The sequence below is a fragment of the Aulonocara stuartgranti genome (assembly GCF_965226115.1).
Source record: "Aulonocara stuartgranti genome assembly, chromosome: 22".
Taxonomy (NCBI): Eukaryota; Metazoa; Chordata; class Actinopteri; order Cichliformes; family Cichlidae; genus Aulonocara; species Aulonocara stuartgranti.
Genome location: NC_138957.1, coordinates 34,480,089 through 34,506,395, shown reverse-complemented (window position 1 = coordinate 34,506,395; position 26,307 = coordinate 34,480,089). Strand labels below are relative to the sequence as shown.

General features: G+C 40.0%; 1 protein-coding gene across 1 annotated transcript; it reads right to left on the bottom strand.

The window, feature by feature from the left end:
- Positions 1–1,003: 1,003 nt before the first annotated feature.
- LOC309699633 (gamma-enolase) lies at positions 1,004–23,021 on the bottom strand. Its single transcript, XM_082522742.1, has 13 exons — positions 22,907–23,021; positions 11,977–12,062; positions 11,572–11,667; positions 10,682–10,740; positions 9,700–9,769; positions 8,441–8,574; positions 8,039–8,130; positions 7,713–7,843; positions 6,934–7,131; positions 5,338–5,539; positions 3,803–3,911; positions 2,944–3,002; positions 1,004–1,999 (listed from the first exon to the last, which is right to left on the bottom strand). Exons 2-13 carry the CDS (start codon positions 12,059–12,061, stop codon positions 1,930–1,932), a joined length of 1,305 nt encoding a protein of 434 aa, XP_082378868.1. The 5' UTR covers position 12,062; positions 22,907–23,021; the 3' UTR covers positions 1,004–1,929.
- Positions 23,022–26,307: the final 3,286 nt, after the last annotated feature.

Here is a 26,307-nt window from a genome sequence, read left to right as displayed (position 1 = left end):
ATTGAGTCTGTTTAGTCACATGTATTGCTGCCCAGGCTGTTTTTAATCATTTAAAACTGGTTTTCTTCATAAATCCTCTTGATTTAATACATGTTTTAGAAAATGTAAAAAACTGTTTTAATCTGGTAAATAGCTTCAGTTCACTTAAATAAAATTTTTCCCCCCGTCTGCTCAGATTGAGCTCAGCAGGTCATCCTGAACATGTCAACATGCAATAAGTTGCTGCCATGTGATTTGCTCATTAGATATTTGTGTTAACACGCAGCTGAACTGATGTACCTAATGAAATGGCCAGAGATCGTAGCTGTTCCATCAGGTGACATTGTTTCCATCCTCTCAGTGATTCCTCTTAATGGAGGCACTGCCCTCCAGGAGCTCCCTTCATGACTCCATGATAGCAGTCGTCACCAGAGGATAAAGCTGAGCTCTCAGAAGAAACGTGGACGGACTGGAGCAACAAAATAATGGCTGAACACCGTTGGTCCTTCAGTCACATGTTAATGGTACAATTTTAATTTCATGGAAAAAAGTCTCCTGTATTGTCGAAGGTATATTGATTATAAGTTCCCCAAGCAGATGCTATAGTTTTAAGCCAGTTTGCAGTTTTAAATATTATCACATCAAATAGCAAAATACATAACTTACTGAACTAAACTGGGACCTAAAAACCAGAAGATCGGTGATGTAGGAGCTCATATTCATCACAATTCACAGCTTTTGCGAGTATATCACCAAATGTGATCTTGATCTTCACAGTTTGAGTGATGACCCGTTAGTGATCAATGTGTGCAGGTTTGACTGCATTGCTCACATGCTTACTGTAAAATAAGCGGTGAATTGTGTGAATTGCGGACTGAGGGAAAACAGATGCCTCACCCTGGCAGAGCTCGTTGGCTGTTGAGCTGAACAAGTTGTAAAAAATACAAAAAAACCTCCACATGCTCATATTCTGACATTTCACTGAAAAAAAGATTCAGACACAAAACGACAAAACTCCTTCAGCTGTGTTTGAAATTGTAAATTACCATCTTTTTTATTTCACATATTTTCACATTATTTTCAATGACAAGCGTTCTCTTTAAGTGTTTTTTTTTTCTTTCTTCTTTTTTTGATCACAGCTATTCTAAAGACATTCAGGAGGAACCGAAGGAACAAAGGGACTCGGGGTTCATATATTCTATCTTCTTTTTCTCTGAGAAAGAGGCAGGATCTCAAGCATGGACAAAGGACAAATAATCAGAATCACGTCTGGGCGAGAAGAAAAGGGAGCAACTGGAACCGAGAGACAGACACGACAAGAAGAACAAGGAGACGAAAATAGAGAGAAAGAAGAGGACAGAAGTGGGAGGAGTGCAGGTACTCGAGTGTCCAGGTAAGAGTGTGACATAGCAGAGTGTGTAAGTGTTCAGGTGTTTACAGTGTGTAGTTATTAGCCTCACTCCATCCCTGAAACTGCTGCTTTCCTTACAAATGCATCGTTCTCTGTCAGTTGCGAGCATTAGTCTTCATGGTTTTCTGATATCTTTACTCATTATTTTCTCTGTGTTTACAATGTTAATCTTTATTTTTGCAGGTCTGTCCTCTGGCTGTACATAAACTACTCCTTTAAAACTACAGTAACAGTGCATGTCTGGCTTATAAATATTCAGATTTTATGTTATTCCCCTGCATGTGCGTTACACGTGTTGCATCTGCTCACTGTGTGTGTGTGTGAGTGTGTGTGTGTGTGTGTGTGTGTGTGTGTGCATACAGTTTCATCTCCCTACCTTTAAGTTCAGTGCATAATTTATTTATTTAGTTATTTTTAGCTATTTTCTTTTGCTTATCTGTAATCTGTCCTTATACATGGCTCGTTCCTTGTGTGTGTGTGTGTGTGTGTGTGTGTGTGTGTGTGTGTGTGTGTCATTGCAAGTCATTCGTCAGTCAGTTTCACAGAGCGCTGGGGTTCCTGAAGTTATGGCCTGCAAAGCGAGCCTGGTCGCCCAACTCTTCCTCAATCCTACAGTGGCAGGAAGACAGAAACAAAAACAACATTTTTTAATTGTTTTTGAAGGAAATAATTTCTGTTCTTCTTCATAAGGTCAGCCTGTAACCAGGAAGAGTTTATATTCTTTGCACTGGCGACATGTGATCATATATATTGAAAATAACATCTGCATGTCCAGCACAGCCTTCTTACTTATAATCTGCTTTGCATAAAAACTTCAACAAATCAACAAAAATCTGACAAGCTGCCACGTCACTGCACCACAGCTGCAGGCAAAATAATCCATTTATATCCCTAGATAAAAGCAAAATAATCAACTTTAGAAGATCATTGGTCATATAAAAAATAAAACAGGATGTATGCGAAAATGCAAATCACAACTCAGTTTTTCCATTGTTAAAAAGCTCATGTTACAGCATCTACCTGCTGCACAACAGATTCTCACGTGTGTGTGTTCACGCTCGATTGCGCTGATTAGCATTTATTGCTCGTTAATGCCCCCGTTAAGTCTCTGCACCCTTAACAGGTCCTCAGCAGTCCAATGGGATTACACCGCTGAGCCGATCCAATCTCCCTCCCTCCTGTCTCCTCCTCCCACCTCCCCCTGCCACTGACTGGCTTGGGCACATGGGGTGACACCAGCGCTCCTGTCGCCTGTCATGTCAATTAGCTCTCTGATGGTAAGCACTAGGACAGAGCAGGCACCTGAGGAGCTGCACTGTAATGCTGCCGCCTGATCTGAAGCTAAAAAAAGGGGCTACTAAACATTCAACAGGCCAGAGGACCAATTAGGAATTCATGAGTAAATACTGAAGAAAAGGACTGTTTTTGGAGTTATTTTAATTCTAGATTCAAAATGTTTTCACATTAAATACATACATATATATATACATATATATATATATATAGAGAGAGAGAGAGAGAGAGAGAGACCTCTCTGTCTGCAGCACACTGACCTCATGAGCTGGTTGTACTTGGCCAGCCGCTCAGATCTGCAGGGGGCGCCAGTCTTAATCTGCAACAGTAAGATAAACATTATCCTGCAGGTGACCAACAGAATATTAAAATATAACACCAAGAACTCTCTGGACCTCTGGCTTCACAGGGAAACACTTGAATGATAGTTCAGAATGAAGCTGGACAGTTGTGGAGCTGTAGCCCAAAAATGTAAATTTAGTGAGGTGAACGAGAAGTTTAGCTAGAGGATAGCATCATTCAGCCACCCTAACCAGCTTCTTTGTACAAATATGGAAGTTTGTATTGTGGTGTACCTGCACTTCAGCTGTGTAATTATCAGCATGCATTAGCACAATGCTAATATTTTATGGGCTAAAGGTCATACTAAAGAATTAAGGTCATAAGAGAAAATTATTTAAATTGCTTATTGTTACTGTATTAGCAAAAGATAAAATAAAATGTGTGTTTCTGTGTTTAGAAGCCAAGAGAATTGATAATTATTTTAGACATTTAGTTCCATTCACTTATAGTCAGTTAGTCTAAAGAATAATACAAAACAATATAAGGCTGAAGTTAAATTTCTCATGAAGAAATGCACTAATATCTTTATTTTATCTTGTTCAGTTTACTTCACAATTTATTTTATATATTTAAAACAAACTTACAAAACTTAATATTCACTGTAAGTTTAGTTTACTGACATTTTAAAGGCAACAAGAAAAAAAACAATAGCTAAACGATTGTGGATTCTTACATCCTTACAAGGACAAAAACCTGAAACCTATATCTACATCAGCCATAACATTGACTTTGGTTTGGAGGAGAGACTTGAACGTTGGAGTCAGCTTCTAAACTTACCTGTCCAGTGCAGAGTCCCACCACCAGGTCAGCAATGAAGGTGTCCTCTGTTTCTCCTGAGCGATGGCTGACCATCACACCCCAACCATTTGCCTGAGCCAGCTTACACCTGAAGGACAAAGTTTGTTTCAAAGCACTCTGTTAGTCATTTTCATTTTCTTCCAATTGATAAAAGGATAATAATTGATAATAAAACTGTTCCCATAGACAAACCTCCCTTTGCTAAGAAAGATCTCTACCTGATAGCAAAGTTACATCTCCAAAGCCGTCATAACTTAAATTTTCTCTAACCAAAACTAGACAGCTACAAAAGACAGTCAGACAGCGGTTTCCCGGTGTTGAAATGTTCACTGGGTAACGTTTGACACTGTGGGACAAGAACATAAAAAGCCAAGAGACAACATAATTTTAGCTATGCCTACAAGAAAGGCTAAACTCTGCTTTCTTTCAACCCTAAAATCCAACAATGACATAAATCCCTAAAAGCGACCACTAAGAGTCACTTTTTATTTAGGTGGACTACTGAAGAGGGTTGGATGCTAACCACTGTAGCACAGTACGAGGCAGCACTGAAGGTCGTGGGAGCACATAGTTCACCTTCCCTCTACACACTGATGCCACACTGTGCTGCATATATTAACTGCGCTGTGCTAATTGGACAAGTTAATTAATCTGATATAATTCATTTGTAACTGCGGCTCATCTCGCATGTTAACCTGCTAACAACATGAAGATTAAGACATAAAGTGTATTACCCCCTCGGGGTTCGCGTGAGCTATAAAAAAAAATAGCTAATGTATCAGATTCACGATGCAGGAAGCTTTTCATGTGATGGATGTAATACATCACCTTTACTGTCATCAGCTCTGTGTCTATCATTTAATCTCCCTCCTCCCCTCCTGCTCTAATCCAGCTACACTGTTGTGACTGATGGCTTCATAACCCTGAGTGACAGTTTGGTAAGTCTGTTATAGATGATACACACATCCAAGACTGGAGCAAACACACTCTTCACAAATTTATCATCAAGTGTACAGAAACATACGCAGCAGTGCCAACCCACGTCAGCAGTATGTCTGACCGATAGCTGAACCTTATCCTAAACATCTTCTGTCACTTCCTGTCCTTCATTTATCCGCCATAAATGGAACAAGGCCAACATGGCTGACAGGTAATGACCGATGTGACTGACACTATAGCGACATCCACTGGGTATGTGTGTGTCTATATTTCCACATCTTTGACTGACAGCTGGACAGCTGTGCCTCTCTCTGTCACCTCAGCAAAGATTGAAAGCGCTGTTCGGCCAATCCGAGGCTTCGAGGTCACGGACCTGCCTGAGGGGGTGGAGGGTTACTCTGTAGCTCCAGGACAACACTGTGTCAGTGACAAATTGAATTTATGCATCTTTAAATACCCAATATGTAAGAATTTGTAACTTCTTTCATTTATTAAATGGCCTTGTTTTTATTTCCACAATGTGAATCGTGTCCACACTGAAATTTCTCATTGAACTGTGGACTAAGCAGACGTACGCCTGTATGGCCTCGGTGACAGAGCCGATCTGGTTCACTTTGAGCAGCAGGCAGTTGCAGGCTCGCTCCTCAGCAGCTTTCTCTATTCTCTTGGGGTTGGTCACCGTCAGGTCATCCCCAACAACCTGGATCCCCACCTGGGCCGTCAGGCGCGACCAGGCCTCCCAGTCATCCTGGTCAAACGGGTCCTCGATGGACACCACTGGAAGTGAAAAAAGAGAGGTCTGTTACTCATCAATAGAGGGACTGCTAGTGCTAACTAGTGATTTAATAATAATAACCAATAATGTAATTTTTCAGATAACACAACACAAGTCCTTGAAATTATTGGACAATTTCAAGATATCATCATTTAAGTGGTATAAAGGGAACTCTTTCAGCTGCCCTGAACTCCGTTTTTAGACTTTTCAAAGTATATCACATAGCAGACAACTCACAGGTCTTTTCAGGCCAGATCAGATGAGTGTTACAGAGTAAAAAGATCCCTACAGGAAGTGAGACACATGGCACAACTGGTTACACAGAGCTATTCTTGGAATCAAAACAACCCTTATTTATCTCTCTTCTCGCCCCATGAGAGTTCGGATTCGTAGAAGAAGATGGATGAATGGATCTGATTACATGTCCTCTCTCAATGACATCATACAGAGCTCGGCTCACAGGGATTACTTCTGCACTCACTGATTTTACCATTTAAGTCTTACAGTGTTTCATTTGAGCTTCTACCACTGAAGCTGTTTATATATGATAGATTTTATTTTTACATTTGTATTTATTGTATTTATATTGTGTATATTGTCTACTTTGTTACTTAACGTTCTGTTTATTTTTATCTTTGTGCACAGCCCTTTGTGACTGCCTGTCTGTGAAATAAATAAATCTTTACTTACATACTTAAATGGGGAAAAATATAATGGGTCATAGAGGGGACATTAAACGTTATTGCAGAGAACAGCGGCAGAAAAAAGTCAGCCTCATCTGGAGAAGGACTAATGCAACAGAGTTTAATCCAGTTTGACATTGATAGTAGTCACCCCTCCAAGTGACTTCTCTACAAACTTCATATCACCTGTAATACTTGTAAATCCTCCAAATCCAGTTGGCCTTATTATTGTCTTTATTATTGTTGAAGGGTTTCTGTATCTCTTCTGTATTATTTTAGGGAAAATAATAAAGCAGAAATATCCACCTAAAAGTACCCCGAAAAAACCCCAGAAATTTTACTGAGCCTGAGAGTAATCCACTAATGGAGAAAATGCTGAATTTTCACCGTCCCAATGCGTAAACAAGGGTGGAGATAAAAGCATTTGGCCCTGAAGTCCTGTGTTCAAATCATTAAGTCAGCTGAAAATGTCAGCTAGCTAAAAGGCCAAGCCGTTTTTCTTTGGGTTTCATAGAGTCAGCAACCTTGGATTTAAAAGCATGTCGTGTTTCTGCAGTCCAGCAACACTACTGAAGAAATAAGCATTTCACCTTTATGTCACATTAACTTATTTTATCACTAGATAAAGAACTACTTTTTTAACCATTTGACATTGACTGAACTGCATTGAACCAAACACTGGTTGCGTTTTGTACAAATTTAAATAAGCAAACCTGGGTAGCTGTTGACGAAGCCCTGGTAGATGTCAGCCAGTTCCTCTGCAGTGATGTGTCGCTCTGGATCTGGTGGGGATTTGAAGTCCAGGTCGTACTTCCCCTCACGGTAAAACTCCGAGGCGGCAACGTCCATCCCGACTACTACCTTTTCTGTGAAGCCAGCCTTCTCAATGGCTGTCTGCAGCAGATCCAGAGCTGAAGAACAAAGAAAGAGACAAGGGGGGGGGATATAAAATAAGAAATGGAGTGAATCTTTTGCCCCCAGGCTTCTCGGGTAGGCAGGCATGTTTGCCCCAAATGTGGTCCACGTGGAAGGGCCACATTTAGCTTTGACTGACAGCGTTGACTCAGGTCCAATTTATATATGGGCCACATCTCAGGTATGTTTGGTCCATATTTGGCCACAACTGTGTGAGTACTATAACTGAGCTGTAAGTGCTGAAAGTAGGCCAGATTAGGCTCAAACGTGTCTTCTGTATGAGTTAGCTTCTCAGGCTGCAGACAGGCAGTACTGAGAGGTGGAAAACATCTAAAGCATTTCTGATGACTGAACCTATTAAGTAATATTAAACTTACATGTCAGTAAATATTCCATTTTAGATTTTGTTTTGTTTACCAATGGAAGTCAAGTAAAGATCATGTTTACAGAAATTTTCCATAATCAAAGCTTTCCCAGATCTATCTACTGATTCCCACTCCAGTTAAAGAAGGTGGCTTAAAAGCTGCTGCAAACAGACTCAAACATATTGTTAATTATTCAAATATCTGTTCCTCACCCTCACTGTTCTCCAGGATGTTGGGAGCAAATCCTCCCTCGTCTCCAACGTTGATGGCGTCTTGGCCGTATTTCTCCTGAATGACTCCTTTCAGTGTGTGGTAGAGCTCTGATCCTATCCTTAGCGCCTCCCTGAGAGACAGAAGAGATACCTGTTAATGACTGTGACAGGATGCAAGAACAAGGAGGCAAGGAGAAACACCAGCTGTGGTTTCAAAAACAACAAAGCAGGATGATTTAACGAGAAATGCATTAAATCAAATAAATCTAGCAGCTGAGAAATCAGACTTTTATGAACAGTCAATGCTTTTAAAGGTGAATTCCTACTTGAAAGATTCAGCCCCAACTGGCAGCACCATGAACTCCTGCATGGCCAGTTTGTTTCCTGCATGAGATCCTCCGTTTATCACATTAAAGGCCTGAAGAGAAGAGAAAAGAAGAGGAAAGGAAAGGAAACAAAAAGGCAGAAAGAAGGCTTTAAAAACGATTAAAGGTCCTCGAATTCATCACTTTCTGTGTTTCTATAGCAGCTAATCAAAAAGACTTTTAGTAGAAACGTCTTGCCAGTGTGCAGAAGTATTTAAATGTGGTGTAAACAGAAGCATTAAATATATGAAATGTTACATTACATGGAGTTCTAATAATCCTTCAGTGACATACTGAACAACAAGGTGCCGTGTGAATGTTTCCACAGCACTGTAGGTGTTCTGCAGTGATTTAAATGCTTACAGGAACCGGCAGCACCAGCTCTGTGTTTCCAGCCAGGTCGGCTATGTGGCGGTACAGGGGGACTTCTTTCTCTGCTGCGCCAGCCTTACAGATGGCTAGAGACACTCCCAGGATGGCGTTGGCCCCAAACGTGGCTGTTTGAAAGGTCATAAGAGAGAAAGTGATGGGTGTTAGCATCCACAGTGTCTAGTGTCTCAGTTCACTTACCCTGAAAAACTATTTTAAGGAGTCGGTTCCTGTTAAAGGTCCAATTTTATAGCAGAAAAAGCATGTTTACAACCTGGCTACATTATAGGAGCGTGGCCTCTTTGACACACAGGTAGATGTGGGGGTTTTATGATGATTAATGCTGTTTTCTTCAGTAAACTTTAAATAAATAATGTTAAATGTAGATCGTATTTGGCATGACCAAGTTTGGCAGGTAGGATTCCATTTACAGCCATTTTCCTGGATTTTTCCTGGATTAAGCCTACATCCAGAAGTATCTGTCACCTTACGACTGTAGCTGCAACATTTTGTAGTGAGTATTGGATCCATTCAAATTTACATGATTTTTAAAGAGTTAAAAGTTAAACCTTTAAACTCAAACTTTAGCATTTCTGATATAGATTCCATAATTCAAATCAGATTCTATTTACTGACATTTTTTTCATGCTACCTTACATTTTGTTATTCTTTTGAAAAACACAATTTATTCCTCGATATGTTGTTGCTTTAAATTCTTTTATCTTTTGCTTTAATTTAAAAAGATTATCTCACTATTTTTTAACCATAGATTTAAAAAATGAGTTTAAATTTGTGTAGCTGTAAAAACTAAAGCAAAGTGAAATGCCACGGCTCTTTGGGTATAAGCATGTTTGTCGTTGAAAGCCGATACATTCAGCTGCAGTTCAGTCTGACAGGTTTCCGTGCTGGCGGAGATTAATTTCTCCCAAACGACATTACTTTGAGGGCTGATTACACTGCTGCCTGAACATGATTTTAAATTATAATAAATGAGCACTGCATTTATTTATTAAAGATGTGAGTTTGCATTGATCGTGCCAAAGCTTGTTTGGAACACAAATCTCTTTGCTCAATCTGTATTTATGCCCCTCGTCGCTCTGCAAAGCGCTCTGCGCAAAGCATTTTTCAAAATGTGTGTGACTTCACACGAATGGATGCTGAGCTGCAGAAACGGGGAGATTTCCAGCTGGCTGCTAGACTCTGATGATGTGCTGTTAGTCATCTTGATTTGCTCCTGTCGGGTTTCAACTCACATTTGTTTTCTGTGCCGTCCATCTCGATCATCATGTTGTCCAGCTGCTCCTGCTCCACCACGCTGATGCCCTGCAGACAAAAGCAGAACAATAAGTGGTGATATTCACATATAGTCTACAGTCATACGTGTTACATACATACATTTAGTTGCAGTAAATGTAAAAGACATGAGATCGTTTTTCCATAATAAGACAAACACTCATTATGTAGGCTAAACTACCATGCTTTGTTATTTAAAAAGTGTAACATCCCACCAGTATGACATATTGGGAACATTTACCACATATAAAATCCACTTCTGGAGTTACTAAATAGTCAGTATGGTAATCCATCAGCTGTCGTCTGATGACAATTGTTTGTTCCAAGACAATTATTCACATTTTAAGTCTTAACATTTTCAGCCTCAATAACTCAAACAGCTAATTAATTAAGGCTATAAAATGTGGAGACACACAAACACGTGTGCAGTTTTTAATGCACGGCTCCCAACACAATGATTAATTAGAAGACATTCATAATGGTAATTAAATTTCCCTTTAAAGGGAACCTATTATATTTATTTCCAGCTCCATTATTTCCAACTAAAGCAGCTTAGTGTGATCAAAAGGTCACAATAATCATGATAATCAAGCTGTTTTGGATGTTTTGGCTATTTTCTTCCTTCTTTTAAGCCAACTTTTGTCTGATTGGCTGCTGCTCAGAACAGGATGTGGGTGGGGCATCTGTGTGTGAGATGACCATATGAAAGATATCCCCTTTCACTCCCATCATAATGGGAAAAAAGCAGAAATCCTTGCTTTAATGCAGATGTTTGCAGCTGTTGTTTCAGCTCACAGGAATCACAGAGTGCTTGTAGCTGAAAATTATTTTGAGCGGTCAGTTCGATTAAGAAAGTACTATATTAAACTGAGTACATAACAAAAAATAGGTTTAAGATTGACGTTAATCCTCTATAGTATAATAAGTGATGTGAGGACTTACAGAGGCTAAAAGGGCTGGAGCCAGAGTATCGTTGATGTGCCCAACTGCCTTCAAAACACCTAAAGTGACAAAGAAGGAAATCAGACGCACAGCATCACAAAAACGTGAGGTGAACACGTGAATTATCAATAACAAATAATGTTAAATTGTAGTGAAAACAGAGCACAGTTTTATCTATTAGTGTTCTTCCAAATTACTTGGAAATATTTTCATATCAGCACTGATTGCTTTTGCAGCAACTCTAGGGTGAGATTTACTGTGGATTCATTTGTTTGAGGGTTAGGTGAGCACCGCAGCCTTAATGGCTGTTTTATAGTCACTGAAGTGTCTTTCAGTGTTCGCCAGCAGTAAAAATGATTTGTTAGACAAATTTAAAATGCTGGACTTTATCAAGACTTTTGTGGCATTTTAGCGTCATATTATGAATAAAAATAAGATGTCCAAACATCTACACTGCAAAACTATTTGTGAGAGGAATACGTCGACAGGACAAAGAGTTTCTCAGCGTCACAAACACTGAATTAAAGAAAGCTTCTAGAAAACTGTAATTTATACTTTAAAGGTCTCTGAATGTTCTATATTTTTGTCATTGTCAACACATCTGGCTTATTTCTTCTTAAGTATTTTTACTTTTGTTGGGTATATAAAGCTTTTATAAAAATCTATATTATGTCTATTATGTTTTTATTTTGTTTTGGAGGGTTTTTATAAAATGTGAAGTGTGTTGGTATCATATAAATGCAGCACTAGTGACTGAAAACAGCACTCTGTTTCTGTTAGTCAGTGATCTCTTCATTGTTCGCCCTCTTGTGGTCATAAATACTGAATGCAGCTTTAAGTTCTCATCGAATGTAACGGTCTGTGCAAGCTCAGCTGATGCATCTTCATACCTTTGCCCTTGTAGCGGCTCTTGTCTCCATCTCGGAGCTCCAGAGCCTCATAGATCCCCGTGGATGCTCCGCTGGGCACCGCAGCCCTGAACAGACCTGGAAAACGAATTAAGAGAGAAAGAATTAAGGTTTTGATATGATAGAGATTAGACAAGTCTTCATCTCAGACTGCTTCCCCTATGCCTTGTGTCATTTCTTAATAATCCCTGCAGTTGCTCAGCTTCATTTTACAGGCCAGCTGAAGGGGATTTGATGTCCCAAACAGCTGCTTCAAACTACCAAGCTCTGCATTTTTATTTTTATTTTTTAGCTTTCTGGCATGGTAAGTGTGAGCTGCTTTCCTGGTGGTAAAGATTGTGTTATTTTCTTCCTGTGACATTTTCAGACAGGCTCTTTAGCGGTCACCTTTTTCTGTGCGGAGGTCCACTTCAACAGTGGGGTTTCCACGGGAGTCCAAGATCTCCCTGGCAACTATGCTGACGATCGACATCCTGAAAGACACAGACAAGAAAAACAGCCCACCGTTAACTGTTTTTAACTTATAACTTCACCTTAACTGCACCAAGGAGATGAAACACAGAAAACTTCAGCTCCTGGATGAAAAGATCTATTTTTACAGTGAACACAAACACACGGCAGCCTGCCAGGGGAGACGGCGAGCAACATCAATGCAGAAATCAAAGCTCACTACAGAGGAGTGCATTGTCTCTCTCTCTCTCTCTCTCTCTCTCTCTCTCTCACACACACACACACACACACACACACACACACACACACACACACTGCAGTTACTTTTCTGTTTCTGGAAGCAGCAAAAAGAAAAACTTCAGTAGGAGAGAGAGGAGTTTTAAATAATGCATCAGTTCGTCGCTGCTTTTATCCAGACTGGAATCTGCTGATTTATTCTGGTTTCGTGGTGATGTGCTATATTTTTCTCATTGTCAACAAAACTAGCGAGGCATTGATCATACAAACAAGTACTGTGAATCAAAGCCTGATAGATCTTATTTTTTCTTTCTTCACACCGATTTCTCCCTCTCTGTTTCACTGGCTCACAGTTTCCTTTGTTACTTTGAAAGCTCTGTTATTTTACTCCTGCACACAGCCTCCTGCAGCCAGGAATATTCTCCACGGCACCAACAATCTGTTAATTTACTACAGAGAAAGCTCCCAACAAATGCAACATGCCTTTCAAAACATTTGCTAAATAGTACAACTCTGAGAATAGGTGCTATAATCACTGGGCTTGATCCTGTTTGAAATGTTTTAGTATCAGTTTATTCCTCACATCATGAATTTATGGCAGATGTTACATTAGAAGGTGATATATTTGTCATGTAGCTTAAGCAGAGAAGCGCCACCCACAGTCTGTTCAAACTTTCTGTTTATGAGGGGCAGCCAATCAGAGGAGAGCTTGTTTAAAGGTGAGGAGCTAAACTGGAATGAAATTAAAGGATGCACTGAGGTCCACTTTAAATCAAAAAGGATTATTTTGATCGAGGAATCATGCAAAGCTAATTTATTAGAGTCCAAGAAAAATATATAAAGTGGAAAATGTAATCAAACGAACACTGGTGCGACTGCGTACGGTATCACTTCTTTCATTTCTTACAGTAATCTTTGAGTTTGTGTATTTTTCTGCATCATGATATATAATGAATACTTAATGACTGTGTTTGTATAAATGCAGTTCAGACAGTAAGACCCCCAACAATTAAACACATGTATACATTAATACATAAAAGAGATCGAAGTAAAAATGATGTTGCCTTCGTAGCCCTTCCGATCACTGATCTATTTAAGTTAATATACTTTGAAAACTTTGATCTCTTTCAATAAAGAAACTAGAGAAAAGGTTTTGAGCAGGGGTTTTAGCCATCAGTCTGACCTTGGCAAAGCTTTTTTAGGCTTCTACCGCTGCTGTTTACTGCTGCTTCTTGTATCCCAGGAGAGAGATCTCGGAAAATCTTTCAGTGCTAATGCAGGAAGGATGCTCCTCTGTGGGCAACCTGACACTTAAAGAAAAAACACAGCTTGACTACATGGTATTCTTCGAAATAGGCCACTGCAGCCAACACTTTTCTTCTGGTTGTTTCTGGACCTTTGTTCTGTTTAAATGCAAGAATTAAAACATGAAGAAAAAAAGCACGTGAACGCTAATGCTGTTTCTAAATCCATGCATGTTAAAAGTGGTTATGTGCATTAGATACAGAAGCAGTGACTGGACTATCGCTCAGAATGTGCCTATACAGTATGTTATACTGGTACAGATGCTATGTGCAATAAGCCACAAACACTCTTGGTATTTAACTTTTAATAGGTTGAAATGTTTGTTTTGTTGGTTTGTTTATTTGCTTTTTTAGTGCTTTTACTTGAATCTGAATTTAGAGGTCAACCTTCACACTGATGATTGATGCTTGTTGTCATGGTGTTTAAAAATCTGGCAATGAAGCAACAACTAAAGTAACACTAAATAGAAAAGCAGATTTTATCACCACACTGTGATGCTCAGAGATCAGCTGTGGGTTTAACAGCCTGTTGTTGAGGTTCAAAACATATCAGCAGCTTATGGCAGACAATGGCAAGCACACTTATAATTAACATTTACATGATGTGCACTGCTTGTCATTCATGTTGTTTGGTGTGATTAAGTTATTTATACTTCTGTAACCATCGACTGCGGGGTGACATTATCTCCTTTCCTTTCATAAAGGATGGTCTAGTGTATCCTCTGCTAAATGAGCTAATAAAGGAAGCATTAACCCTCCTTTATCAGCTGTCAGTATTACTTTTACACCTCATGGTTCGCTTTGTTTTTTATGTTAATTCCATCTTTTCAATTTTCAAACCCATTTTCGAGCCAGTGGAGAGAAGCCAGGATTGTGGTGATGTGATACCATCTGCTAAAACCAGAAAGAAGCCGAGCTGCTGCACTCTGAACTAGATGGAGGCGAGAGTTTTGTGACTTTTTGTGCAAACCAGAGGGAAGGAGGTTTCCTTTAGTCGAGCAAATGTTAGAATACGATTAAGATGATTTAAATATCAGCTTTTAAAAACACAAAAGTCAAAGATGGCTCACGAAGAACCAAGAGAGCCTCTTTCACTGGCCTTTCAATCTCTCGTGTACCCTTAACTAACTTAAAGCTTTCAAATTCTGTTTCTCAGCCAGAGAGACTGAACTCCACAGCACAAGATTAAAAATGTATTCCATCACTTTGATGTTGAATTTTTAATTTCTGTACCACTGTGACATTATTGCCATAACCTCAAGAGCATTTGAAGCTTTCATTAATTCTATTCTCCTGCGGTGGTGTTTCCCCTCTTCCTTCTCATTGACAGTCCAGGCACTCAGCGTTGTAACTGCAGCGATACATCAAAAAGGGGCTTTTTATGCCATCCTCATCCCTCCGTACTGTATGAATACTTTATTGATCTGTGAGCTAAATCTGGCTCCCAGCTAGCTTGCAGAAACCTGGCGCCGAGGCTGTCCTCTTCAGAAGCACTGACAGAAATATGGAGGCTCGGAGGAAGAGCTCATCCTCATATCTCTGTACAATACATCTTTTTTGGTTACAGACGTATAGATAAGATGTGGCAACATTGTTTTAGAAGTTCAATTGAATCCCAATAATGATAAGTCAGCTCCACGTTGTATGAATGCACAACAGAGGGTATGTCACTTTAATTTTCTATCTCTGAAATATGGAGGAAGCTTCCAGACCTAAAGACCAGCAGAGAGCAACTTTCTCTGGAAATCTTGAGTCACCCTGTATCTCATATCACACTCATATCACAGTCTTATTTAACACAATGTGATGATTGTTGTGTAAATTGTGGTCATATTAAGATTTAAATATGTTTCAGAGAGTATGATCTGGGATGAGAGTACTTTTCAAAAAAGTTGGGGTTGAAAAATGCAAATTAAAAAAATTGTACTTCCCCAAAAAGTTGGCTCCAAAAGTCTCACTGTAGCTCATTTCTGCTGATTGAATACTATGACACTGCCATAGCTACAGGCAGTAATTTGAATGTAAATCATAAATGGCAAAGAATTGTGGGAAAATATTGTCTCATTAAAGTAAGTCTTCACTACTCCAATTCCATTACATTTACAGCAAGGGAAGGTTTTTCTGTAAATGCCATTTAGAGTAACGTCACTGGAAATGATGCAAAGACAATGAAATTTGCAGTCTTCACAGGAGCTTTACTGTAAAAGGTTTACAGTAGCTTACCGGCTTCCAGCTGCCAGTGAAATTGTAAAACTACAGCAACCTGTCAAACAGACATGCGCAGACATGAAAAATAATATGATTAGAGCCTAGTACGATAAATGCTTTTAAAGCCATCACTGTTAGGATCACGGCCACTTTCATCGACCAGCGCAAACACAGGCAGCCTCTAACTGCGGATGAATCCTGTCTGAAAAGGTTTGTGCTCCACATGTGTCTGATTGTTGTGTTTTATACGACTGGTACTTGGATGTAATTAGACTTAGTTGATCAGTTAGCAGGTCACCCTTTAGTCCAACTACGGTCACTGCTGGCTCCAGAAGAAAAACATGGAGGTGTTTAAAATGCTGATGTTAAGGATTCCAAACAACCAAAGAAACAGAGTCCTGCTGTTAAGCATGGTGGAAAATAATTGTATGAAATGATGGTGGCAACTAATGATTGTTTTAATTATGAGTTCATCTACACAATATGCTCTGAACTCATTGGTTAACTTTTTTAACAGGTTATAAACTAAAGTCTGAGATTTAATATACTTAACATGTAATATGAGACCAAATCTCCCAACTGTAGAAACATAAACAGAAAAACGAGCCAGGTGAAATAAATAAAGACGGTCTCCTTGGCCTATCTTCATTCGTTTTATTGTCGAGTTAACCTGCCGGTGTTCCTGTGGGAGCACATTTTAAAAAGTGATTTCTGTCACTTTTTTCTATTTCTCTATATAATTTATGTCCTTGTGCTATCTTTCTTCTTCCTCTGTTATTTCCCCCGGTATTTATCTGACTCACATCCTGAATGCAAACCCTTTTTGCTTATGTGAATCTTTCCTGCAAACATCAGGCAGCGTTTGTTTCTTTTTTTAATTCCAGGTGTCACCTTCTTTCTCTTCCACCAGGTACACCATTTCCCTTGTGTGTTCCTTTTAACCCAATGCAAAGTCACATCACTCCTCTTGTCCTCTGACTCCTTCGCTCAGCACTGCTCTATCACGATTCCTCTGCGCAGCTCAGGGACATTATTTCCACCCATTTTCCCCTCACCATTGGTTTATTGTGGCATTTATGAAAATTTATGCTTATTCAGTTCTTACACTCGTAAGTCACAGGAGATAAAAGTGTCAGCATAATGAGTAAAGTGTATAAATGGTGCTCAGCAGAAGAGAAAGCAGATACTGTAAGGTGCCACCAGCATACTGAAGCGTCAGCTCACTCTGGATGTGTGGGTGGTTTAATTATTTCTTTTTTTAAAGTTTTGGTGCTGTTTGGAGCCCCACCCTGCCGTACTGCAGACTTTTCCAAACAGTTCCTCCCTGGGCTGGAGCAGCAGCGCATGAGATACCTCCTCAGAAACCCCACAATCCCCAGTTTTCATCTAAACTGTTTTAGTTTCACGAGGTAAAACTTGCTTTCCTAAGGCGACCGAGTGACTGCCTGGAGATTTAATTATAGCATTATTGTGTCAGGACTGTTCAAGGGCCTTGCAGATATATAGGTCTTGCGTCATCTGCTGTGTGGCCTCCCAGTCATGGTTTCACTCATTTATGCAGAGAAAAAATATTTCAGTGCCTCCTACAGCCTGCAAATGAAAAGAGACTTGTGTCTTAATGCATCGAGAAACCTAATTATGTTTATGTTTCATAGTCTGAGGCGATGCATTCTTTTAATATAAAGACATTTGAATGTAAGTTGTGCATTAATATCACTACTAACTGCATGCAGCAATCTCATATCCACACACATGTTCTTGCTTCCTGATCTGTCACTACCTTAATGGGATTATCTCATTACCCTCATTTCCATCCCTCTTTTCTCTCCTCGCTCTTGTTCTCTCTCCATCTCGCCCGGTGCTGTTTGGGCACGTTGCTGTGTATTACGTAAGCTCTACAGCAGCAGCAGCAGCAGCAGCAGCAGAGAGGGATGGAACCCATGAACACACCACACCTACCAGAGACTGCAGAGCTCAGCAGAAAATGTACCAGCACCAAAAGAGGGCGTGCCAGAGAGGAAGTGAACGAGGAGAAGGGAGAGTGAGATGAGGGCACACAAGGAAAGGAAAGAAATAGAAAAACATCAACTCTGTGTGTCTCTGCATGTGGCTGGAGGGACAAAAGGATCAAAGGAAAAAGAGCAAGACAGATGTGATGAAAATCATCAGAAGAGAAGGAGAGAAATGAGCGAGAGGAAGAATACAGCCTATAAAAATAACACCACCTACCCATTTTACCCTCAAATTCTTCATAAACTCACAAAATATTTAAAACAACCACTTTCTGTACCTAAGATATTCCACATTTTGAAGCACTAAAAGAAACAAATTCCCATTTGAAAGCCCTCAGACTGCATAAATGAACAATGATCTAATTTAATGGTGCTCAAAATGCTCCACAATCCAAAACCTAACGTAACTAATGTTCTTCCTGCACTGCTAGCAGCTGAGGAGCTGAGGACTTTGATGGCTTTTCCCACTTCGCAGGAGCATTAGTTATTGCACGGTGCATGGCTAATGTGGCAAACGTTACCATCTGTTTCCTTCCCTCCTACTCTATGTGCCCGTGTAGACTGTACTTTAATCAAATGGCACCCATCAAGGCTGAGAAATAAAGGCAACGCTTAAGTGCCAAAAATTGCAGGTCCCCTGATGACCACTGGAGGCTGGTTCCAAACAGAGACATTCCCCATGGACTCCAATGTTACAGTGTTCAACTTGTTCATCTCTACAGCAGAAATAAACATGTTTACAATGATTTTGGTCTCTAGCTGTTTTATATGACTCATGAACTGACTCATGGCACAGACCAGCGGTGCCCAACATCCGGGCCACGGACTGGTACCGGTTGAGTCTATACCGGGCCGCGAGAGTTGAGGCTCGGGTTTGAAATTTATGGTTTCCAGGGTTTTTACCATAGCGACCAGAGAGCATTAAGGGGCAGAGAGGAGGATGTTAAGGACGCTGCTAATAAAGTTACACAATTACACGGTCAATTCATGTTTATTATTATATTTACAAAATACCACAGTTTTTGTCTTGGTCATTTTATTTTATTTTGCTGTATTTATCTGCGACACCTTAAAGGCCGGTCTGTGAAAATATTGTCTGTGGTGCAAAAAATGGTTGGGGACCGCGGGCATAGACTTTATATAAATAGATGAATGTAGTGACCATGACATCACCCAGTAACTAAAGAAGTCCCACTATGAAGTCTCAGCTGGTTTGGAACTGGACAACATCTGGCTGTGCATGCTGCTCACCTACTGGTTAATGCCTTGTCAGTCACACTGAAAACATCCCCTGGTTCATCTCCCTTCTGGACTAATAGTAAACATATTTCTAAATGAACTTCAAGACATCTTTTTTATGTATAGTCTATGGTTGCAAACCAAGCTAGCTAGCATTAGCTAATTATGTAGCTCTCAACCAATTAGGATCACTCATTCTGGCACCAAAACACAAGGCGACAAAATGTCCAACTAAAAGCTTCAAACAGGAGTGCACAAATTACTGGGTGATGCAATTCATGCTGCCATCTTTTATATACAGCAAAGAGCAAACAGATGCAAAGGTCAGTATTTATTCCTGTGAGTGAAAGCCCTGATTATTTACAGTCTATTTTTAACACTTTCAGTTCATTTATTTTCATAAATAACACGTAAACAAAACAAATGAAAGCAGCCGTAGAAGGAGAGAAAAAGGCAAAGACAGAGGAACAAGTGCTAAAATGTGGCTTTAAATATATGCAAACTGAAAGAGAGAGAGACATAGGGAATGGCCAGGAGGAAGGAGAGAGGGAGGGAGTGATGAAGGACAAAATGGAGAGTGAGTGGAAATGAGGGAGGGCGAGAGAGCGATAGAGAGAGATAAAAAAAAAAGAGGAGAAAAGAGGGAAAGATAAATAATTAAATGACTGTGTTTGGCTGGAGAACAGAGGGGAGATGGAGGGATGAAGGGGAGGAGGAGGAAGGCAGGGAACAGAAGGCTGATTATGGCACACACTTGGGAAGTGAAGCAGTCTCACACATACTGTATGTAATGCTGATAATGTGTCGACGTTTACACACATGTAGCTTCAGCTGGCGATTGTCGCAGGTACTCGCGCACACTTAACGTCCGCCCACGCGTCACAGCAGGCAGCCGGAGATGCAGAAACCGAACACGCGCTGCTGTTACACCAGACCACAACACAATCAAGCGTCGGATCAAACACAAACGCACACGCATTTGACTCCTGCTGCCAACACACACACGCTCTGTACAGCCATTTTCCAAGAAATCAGAGACATGTTGGGGTTTTTTCAGTGCTGCCATATTAAAAAGCATCAGACAGAAAACACACACAGTAAAGATTGACTGTAGAATCACACAAACACATTTTAGCAGGAAATCACCCCACCAAGGAAAGCTGGAGACGGATTCTTGCATTCAGATTGATTCAACATATTTTTTAAAAACAAAAATAAAAGTCTCTTTAATATTTATTCATACAGCTGTATATGTGCAATGATAAAGAATCCATCCATCCTGAAATTTGAGATACACTCCCTAATTTCCTTCGGGATTAATAAAGTATGCTGATTCTGATTAAAATTTTCAGTAACAAATAGTCTTCCTGAGACACAAAGATCATCATGCAATATGACTTCGATTCACAATCTCAGATCCACTCCGACCATAAGCAAACGAAGTGTTAATGATTCATGTTACAGAATCATGCCTCTTCTCCCTCAAGGGAAGTTGAGTCACTATAGTGTGTAAACAGATGCTATACCTTTGAGATAGATGGATGCACTTTTGTTCATTCAGTCTAAAATTACAAAACATATTAAACAACATTTTTGTAAATGTGCCAAATTGATAAACTGACTGATGTGCTACTCCTAACCCTTGGCTCTTTGAGAGGAACAGCTGATGGTGCTTAGACTGTAGACAAAGACTGACGTAGCTTTTCTTTCTGGAAAGTGGAGTCAGCACAGAAGGCGGTAAATCCTGTGGTTTCAAAAAAAGATGTCTGGCTCTATAGAAGTCTGAGGAAATGACGCTACTTCTCACTTGACCTGTGATCTTATTGGATATATAAGTAAAAATGGCAGAACGTCATAGTGGCTATTTCCCAGTGTGACATGCTCAAGAATCATAAACCTCTGAACCTGGAGACTCAACTCAGGAAGTCACAGACTTCAAAGTGCAATCCCACAAAGGCCTCGAAGCCATTATATGTACATACAGTAAATATAAGATTTCCAAAGCAACCATGGCATCTCCCACTGGTTTCTGAAGTCCCGCTGTGAAGCCCGAAGCTGAGCCATGTCAGCTTTTTAAAACTAGCTGTCATGGAGCTGACTGTGAAATCGATGGACACTGCGTAGGCTAGCAACTAGTCGGTCACACAGCAAAGCTTACCCTCAGTCCTCCTTGGCTCTAATTGTTACTGAAATATACAAAACAGGCCTCATGTTGTATTCAATCAGCCTTAAAACTATCGACTTAAGATGGGACCATAAACTCATCAGGACGGTGCTCATGCTGGAAGCTCAAATGCACGAGATAGAGCTTCTTTCATTCTGAGATGTTCGCTGGTTAAAGGATGAAAAACAACAAACCAGCTGCAATAAAGAGAGAAGCTAGCCACAAAGTAAGACAAATGCATGATGCATTCATCCTTTTTGCTTGAAATATGACATGCAAACAGCAAAAAATAAACATCTATCGCTGCTTCAAATCAATTAAAATCTATATCTCACTATTTTTTTAATCATATATACTTCATCCATCCATTTCTGTAGTTTACTGACAAAGCGTAGCTGGAACTTATCCCAGCTTTCATGCAGTAAGAGGTGAGACACACCCAGATCACCAGTCCATCACACACGGACACCTCACATCCACACCTAAGGCCATTTAAGCCAGCATGCACCACCAGGTCGCCCATATTCATTTCACTAGTCTGTAAAGACTTTCAAAACCCTTAACTTTCCTTTTTTCAGTTATTGTTTGTTACTTTTCCCTTGAGGACGCGTTCCTGGAATGATTAAATAATGATTCCTGCTGTAAAAGCTGAATGTAGGACAAGTTATGAAATATTGTTGTTTTAATACCATCTCATTGTATCTCATGTCATATCAATTTTCACTGCTGTACTTTATTTATTGATTAATATTTGTTGCTTCTGTCAACCCCCACTCATAAATGTACCTGCTGCAAAAGCACTAACACACACACACACACACACACACACACACACACACACCTATTTGTGCCTCTCAATGAAACACATACACGGTTGATGTACCGAGGACTCAAACGTAATTGACTGCAGGATCATACACACAGACACAAACACACACACACAAACACACACACACACACACACACACATAGCATTCCTACAGCCAAGACTCACATGACCAAATACACACGCAATACACTTGACAGCCATTTTACAAGAAACCAAAGGAAATGCAGGCAGCAAACAGACACACACATTTTCTGTTAGATAGTTTGTCATAACACATCTAGCAAACACACACACACACACACACACACTTACACTTCATAATGACAGTTGAAAGCTTTAACCCTCCTCCCCCTCTCACAAACCAGCTCACACACACAAAAAGCCATGACACACATAAATAAACCACAAATTAGTATCTAAAACTGCAGCTCTCTCACACACACACACACACACAAGCTGCCACAAGACATCAAACCAATGCGTTCTTGCAAGAGGTTGTTCACACAGATTATGTGCATGTTGCCAAAACACACACAGACAAATACACATCATTTCCTTCCTCCTGTATACGCACACACACATTTTTGAAAGCCACAACAATGCAACATTTAGACACACATCTAAAACTGACGCTTACACACATCTTTCAGTACATGCACACACATGCATGACTTCCGGTCTTACACACACACACACACATACACAGTTGGACTACGACCTCTCACACACACATGCAGTAAGACCTAAAACTGAAGCATTTCATTCTCGTGCACAACCTTCTGTATCCGCTATGCAGCACACAGAAAAGACACGCAATTACAATGATGCAGGAACACAAAGATGCAAAGAGGAAGAGAGGATTTCCTGCCTTTACCTGATGCCGGTGTGTGTGTGTGTGTGTGTGTGTGTGTGAGTGAGTTCTGCCTTTTACGGCGACTGAGAAAATACTGGAGAGGCAGAGCGATGAGAGAGAGAGAAACAGGAGGGGAGGAGGAAGAGAAGAGGAGAGAAGGAGGGGGTGATATATATGTGCGAGTGTGTGTCAGAGGGAGGAGGGGAGGGAGATGACTCAGAAGGGAGATGGGGAGAGGAAGAGGAGGGTTAATTAAAAAGGAGGAGATGGACGGAGGGATGATGATGGGGTGCAGAGGCTCTTTGCCTGACAGAGGAGGTAAAAATAGATGAAGGCAGGACCGGTTCTCGCGCTGCGTGTCTCCCTGCCTCTCTCTGGTGCTGCAGTGGGGTTCAGCTGATGTATATATGGTTACATAATTGAGCCTTCTCCACTATACTCACACGACATGATGCTCAGTGTGTGTAATGCTCATGTTGTAGGGAGATAAATATGACATAACAAGCAAAAATTGTGTGTTGCACTAAAAAGATATCAAGTGAAGTTGAACTATGGCCGTGCTGTACTTTCCTGTGATACTGATTTAACCTGTTTAACCAGGTGGGTCATTAAACACATCAACTGTTAGTTACAATGTTTGCCTGAAAACGGGAAAATCCTTGTGGGGACATGAGGAAGGACTAAAAAAGAAATTAAAGAAATTAAAGAACAGTAGCAACATACCGACTGACAAAATGCTGCCCTCTGGTGGTGAAAATGTAAAGTTTTCAGAGCGTAATTACCAAAAATCTGCATTTAAGCATATATAACCTAAATTTATGATGATTCAGTGCTTGAATAAAACCCCGAGCCTTAAATTGAAGCTGTTTATAATGAGGGCTGTCAGTTCCAGCAGCTAATTTACTGATTGTTTGGGAGTCTGTAAAAAAGAAAATGAATTGCCTGGATTTCATATTTTGTGCATCCTATTCATTTTTACCCAGCAGATGTTTTTCTTTAGTAGATATCCATGTGTAGGGCAGAAGGCTAAAAGCATGTTTACTCTTTACAGAATGAGAGATGAAAGAAATGCTCTTGAGAAACTAACCAGCTTTGTTTCTTCTGTTTTGATTTTTAGTTTTGTCCCTTTAATGCACGTACACGCTAATTTATCCACTTTTTACCACACAGCGAAGGTGCTTTCCATATTAACTTGTACTCATGATTTAACTAAAACTTGTATCTCTATATTTTCACTGGTGTTGTGTGATATTTCCCGATTTGTTTGTAACTTGGTTAAGTTATGGTGGTGTAACCAAAGACTCCAGTGATCTTTCACCAATAAAATTTTACTTTCACCAAATCAAATTCTGGCCTGCGGCGCAAATCCACCGTCGTGTCCTGAAAATGCTTCTAAACTGATGAGTTTACAGGAACTGTGACTGCGTTCTGGACAGAGCTCACCATAACTTCATTGTTCTTCCTTTGTTCTGTGCAGAATCGTGTTGAGCTGTGTCCTTGCTGCTCTAAAAACAGACCGGTGACGCTGCTAATGCTGAGAGTGACACTGATACACATTGATAGGGCAAAAGGGTGAAGCCAGTGTGTGCTCAGTGTGTGTCACGGTTGTCTATTATGGTGTGTCTTTGCCTGCATGCAAGAGTATTATCGGGCAGGTGCATACATCCACCTGTGCGAACGTCTCTGGGTGCGCTTCTGTGTGTGTGCGAGAGTGTGAGATAATCTATAATTAAATTCCTGAGTTTAATGGGATTATCTTTGGGAGACAAGCGGCACATCGTCATTGGCATCAATCCCTGTGGTTAGCTATGGGTGAGCGACTAAGAGAAACATATATACAGAAGGAGAGAGAGAGAGAAATAAATGGGGGCAGATGAGAAAAAAACATGAGGGAGCAACAAAGAGGATTTTTTTCCCCAAAAAGCACTGATGAGATAAAAAAGCAATGAAATGCTTGTGAAGTGAGCAAAACAGCGAGGCCATCCAGAGGGACGGAGTAATAGAGGAGCACCTCGCATTGTAATTATCTCATTTTCTGCTGCATTATCGCTGAAGGTTGACAAGCCTTTCCCTCGGCGAGGTCTCCCTTCACCTCCAGCACATCAGTGCTGACCAGGCCAACCAAACAAACAGATTTATCCCTATTAAAGACATAATACAGAGGACCAGCTTGCATATTCACTCATACTCATCTACATGGCTATTTTTACAAGCTTATGAACTGTCCACATCCAATTCCTAACTCATTATCGACCAGAGTCTGATCATTTCGACACAGCAGAACAGCTCTTCCCTGACCTCACGCTGTTTTCCACTGCGGTCAAGGGAAACAAATTAGATTGGATTGGTGTAAGAACTTGTATAGTATACTATAATATACTTAGTTATTTCTTGGATGACTTAAAATGTATCATATAAATGTTTAAAATCTATTTTAAACTTTTTTAAAGGCATTTTTAATGACCAGCAGGGGGCAACACCTCTAGTTGCAAAAAGAAATCTGTTTGCACAGAAGACTATTGGAAAAAAGTTTGGACTCTTCGCTCTATTACTGCAGTAAATAATCATTTTCTGCCTTAGCCACTCATTTCAGGTCATATTGAATAAAATATTATATCAGGGAGTTTTGTTTTGTAAATAAAGTATAGTTGTTAGCAAAGATAACGAAGGCAAAAACTATCAGCATGAGACTCCAAAACAGGATTTCATTAACCGATGAGCGATTTCACAGTGTTACATCCATGCTGTCTATAGATTAAACAAGCAGGGCGCGCATTCAGTGGCTAATACTAATCATATACAATGAAATTTAACATGTTTTGTTAAACAGATACAAAAAATGTAGCACGTTACAGGCTGAATTGCTCATTTTAAAGGTGCCTTGAATTTGAAATCTTTTCCTAATTTTTTCGTTGCTCAAATGGAAATGTCAGCAAGTGTGGAGTGTATGAATCCATGGAGATTTCTGAAGTAGCAGAGAACACCAGGACGCTCTCTGGTTGTGTTAAAACGTGTAAAATGGCCCTTGAAAATGAGCATTGCAGTGACCCTAAAAAGAAAAACAAAAGTATCCTCAGTGTGTACTTTATCTCCCTCTGGTGATCACTGAGGAAAATCTGTCAGTCTATGTGTGGTTTTTACATTTTATTGAACTGGAGCCAGGTTATTAATGCGAATCTCTACTGTTAACCTAAAATATCAGTTTTAAATTCGATTATGTGGCTCTATGTTGTACCTTTTAATGCTAAGATGACCTCTGATTGTGCATCCAGGGACTGTTTTAGATTATCTTTTAAATCATTTTCTTCTCAACCAAAAATGGGTGAAACCACTTCTCTGTTGTCCTGGTTTTGTTTGATCACGATAAAACTGTTTTACTTTCTATTTTAGACACATGTATTTTAAAAAATCAGTGACAAAAA

Coding starts and splice junctions, on each gene's coding strand:
- LOC309699633 (XM_082522742.1), bottom strand. CDS start 12,061: ATGTCGATCGTCAGCATAGTTGCCAGGGAGATCTTGGACTCCCGTGGA. Junction 10,741..11,571: donor GAGCCGCTACAAGGGCAAAG/GTATGAAGATGC, acceptor TTGTCACTTTAG/GTGTTTTGAAGGCAGTTGGG. Junction 7,132..7,712: donor CATCCTGGAGAACAGTGAGG/GTGAGGAACAGA, acceptor TTTGTTCTTCAG/CTCTGGATCTGCTGCAGACA.